Genomic DNA, 2,330 nt, shown 5'->3' on the forward strand with positions numbered 1-2,330 from the left:
ATTTATTTGTACTTTCTCTGATTGCACTTAATTCAGTTAAAATTGGCTCAATATCTTCATCAATGAGTTCCATATTGGTGTGTGTACATGGAGCAACTCTTTTTGTTTTGCGTGATGTGATCGACAGTATATTTGAATATGGATTTTGGACCGGACCTGAATCTTCTAAAACGGTGCAATTTCCTTTTTTTGGAGCATGTAGTGTGGTACTGGCCAGAACTTTTCGCATCGCTGCATTAAATTGCTGGCAGGTAGGATTTGAATAGGAATTGATCCGAAAAGCTGTTCTAGATGATCTTGAGAAAGCGAATGAGTTGTAAAGTTGCTAATGAGACTTTTGTTAATAACAACTTTTGTCCTTTAGCCTCAATATCTCATTGGATTGCGTTTGTATCATTTGTTGCAGTGATGCACAGTTACATTCAGGCACAACAGTTTGTATGGGTAGCGCGTTGCTTTGCAAAATTGTCTCATCATCCAGAATACAAATTGTAGGCCTATCATCACATTCAGGTTAAATATTTTGTATGGGCCTACCATCGTTCGTTTGTACAACTGTATCACCATCATTCAGATAAAAAATTGTGGGTACTGCCAATGGTCTTAAGGCATATCTATTCTTATCTCTTTTTATCAAATCATTAGATGAAAAATGTCGAATGCAGGTTAAATGTCCGACCGAACACTTTGTTTTTGATAATGCCATATTCCATTTTGCCAGCCAATCCATCCCAGTTGGCGGCCTGCAATAAAATTTCAACGAATTTTTAGAGAAATGTGGCTAACGTATATCAATTCAAAATTCATTACCTAAACAATTGAATACCAGCATCTTTGATTCCTCGAAAATATTTGCAACTTGAAACGTTGCAATAACGCATATTTTATTTTCACGTTGCAAATTTTAATCAAAACACTTTGCTACTGTGTTCACTACAAAGTTTGCACTTGATATTCAGATTTCGACAACATCAAGTGCATGCCTGAAGATGGCGCTGTGAAACTGAATTTCCTATAATGAGAAATGTCATTTTGCACTTTTTCACGCTTACTCCGGCTTACTCTGTTTTTTGAGCTCGTACAGTGCACACATACGATCGAAAACAATTTCAACGGTGAACTTTTTCAAAGATATTTTTATTCCAAAAAGTGAAAATATGAGCGACAATTTAAATCGATACAATGTCGAGAAGATTCTTGATCGGAAAGTTGTGGATGATACGGTGAGTGAATATTGTTTAAAAAAAATTGATTTTGTTTGCGCAAAAAGTTCGAAGCAATTCATATAAAAGTACAGTCTTACAAAACTATACAAAAATCTTGACAAGCACGTGCATAGATATTGTTCGTATTTTTCCCACGATCTATCTTTATTGACTTTATGATTGATTTTAATTTCCAGTCATTCTATTTGATTAAATGGCAAGGCTATTCGAATAAGGACAACACATGGGAGCCAAATGAATGTGTTGATGATTGCCAAGAAATGTTGGATGCTTACGAAGCCAAACAGGCACGTCGAATCGAAAGTAAGTATTTTTTTTCATTTATATTGGCAGTGATTCTGACAAACTGTGTATAAGTAATTAAATTTTAGAACAACAGAAAGAAAAACACAGAAGAAAACCCGTCATAATGAATCCATATATGCACGTGTACACATTTTATTCAATTATTGTTTTAAATAATATCTATTATATTTCGATGCGCAGATGTTCGTTTCAACAATGGCCGTTTGGAATACTTAGTCCAGCGAAAAGACTCCATGCTCTACCAAATTCATTCATCTCGTGAAGTTTTTGCTCAATGGCCATTACTTTTGTTGGAATTTCTTCAAAAAACTGTACACATTTCAGGACTAGAACCTGCAAATTTGATTCCAGTTAAAGCCACCCGAACTATTGGCAATCCAATACGAATCACATGTAAGTTATAATAATTGAAATCACCAATTCTAAAAGAAATTATTCCTGGGTTTCAGGAGCAAAAATTATTAGTCAATTGATTTTTATGAATTTTTTACAAATTATTTTAATCTTGGTACAATTCTTTAAAGATATGTCATTCCTTGGTGGTGAAGCACACTATTGGTGTGAATGGCCCGGTATTGCCGGGAATGGGAAATTCGTTCCAAGCCGCGAGGTGATTGAAAAATGGCCCCTTTTCTCTAGTGAAAACGGTTGTCGTTTGCTACGTTCTGTGTACGTTCATACACACACCGCGCCACGCTCATCTCGCGTTGTATATTTCAATGCAAAGCAGATATGAGGCTAGCGCGTACGTTGTGTCTACACCGTTTGAACATACACACATACACCGCAAGGCTATGT

The 2,330-nt window shown here is 35.8% G+C and overlaps 1 protein-coding gene across 1 annotated transcript; it reads left to right on the forward strand.

Annotated features, from left to right (window-relative positions):
• Positions 1 to 1,157: 1,157 nt before the first annotated feature.
• LOC129571116 (histone-lysine N-methyltransferase SUV39H1-like) lies at positions 1,158 to 2,142 on the forward strand (the record flags this gene model as incomplete). The annotated part of the gene is made up of 4 exons (XM_055450878.1): positions 1,158 to 1,223; positions 1,403 to 1,529; positions 1,713 to 1,925; positions 2,057 to 2,142. Coding segments are annotated over exons 1-4 (492 nt in total), but the record flags the coding sequence as incomplete, so codon positions are not given.
• Between the last annotated feature and the right edge of the window lie 188 nt (positions 2,143 to 2,330).

The sequence above is a fragment of the Sitodiplosis mosellana genome, unplaced genomic scaffold (genome assembly GCF_009176505.1).
Source record: "Sitodiplosis mosellana isolate CC-2019 unplaced genomic scaffold, AAFC_SMos_1.0 Smas_scaffold_1342, whole genome shotgun sequence".
NCBI classification, from domain to species: domain Eukaryota; kingdom Metazoa; phylum Arthropoda; class Insecta; order Diptera; family Cecidomyiidae; genus Sitodiplosis; species Sitodiplosis mosellana.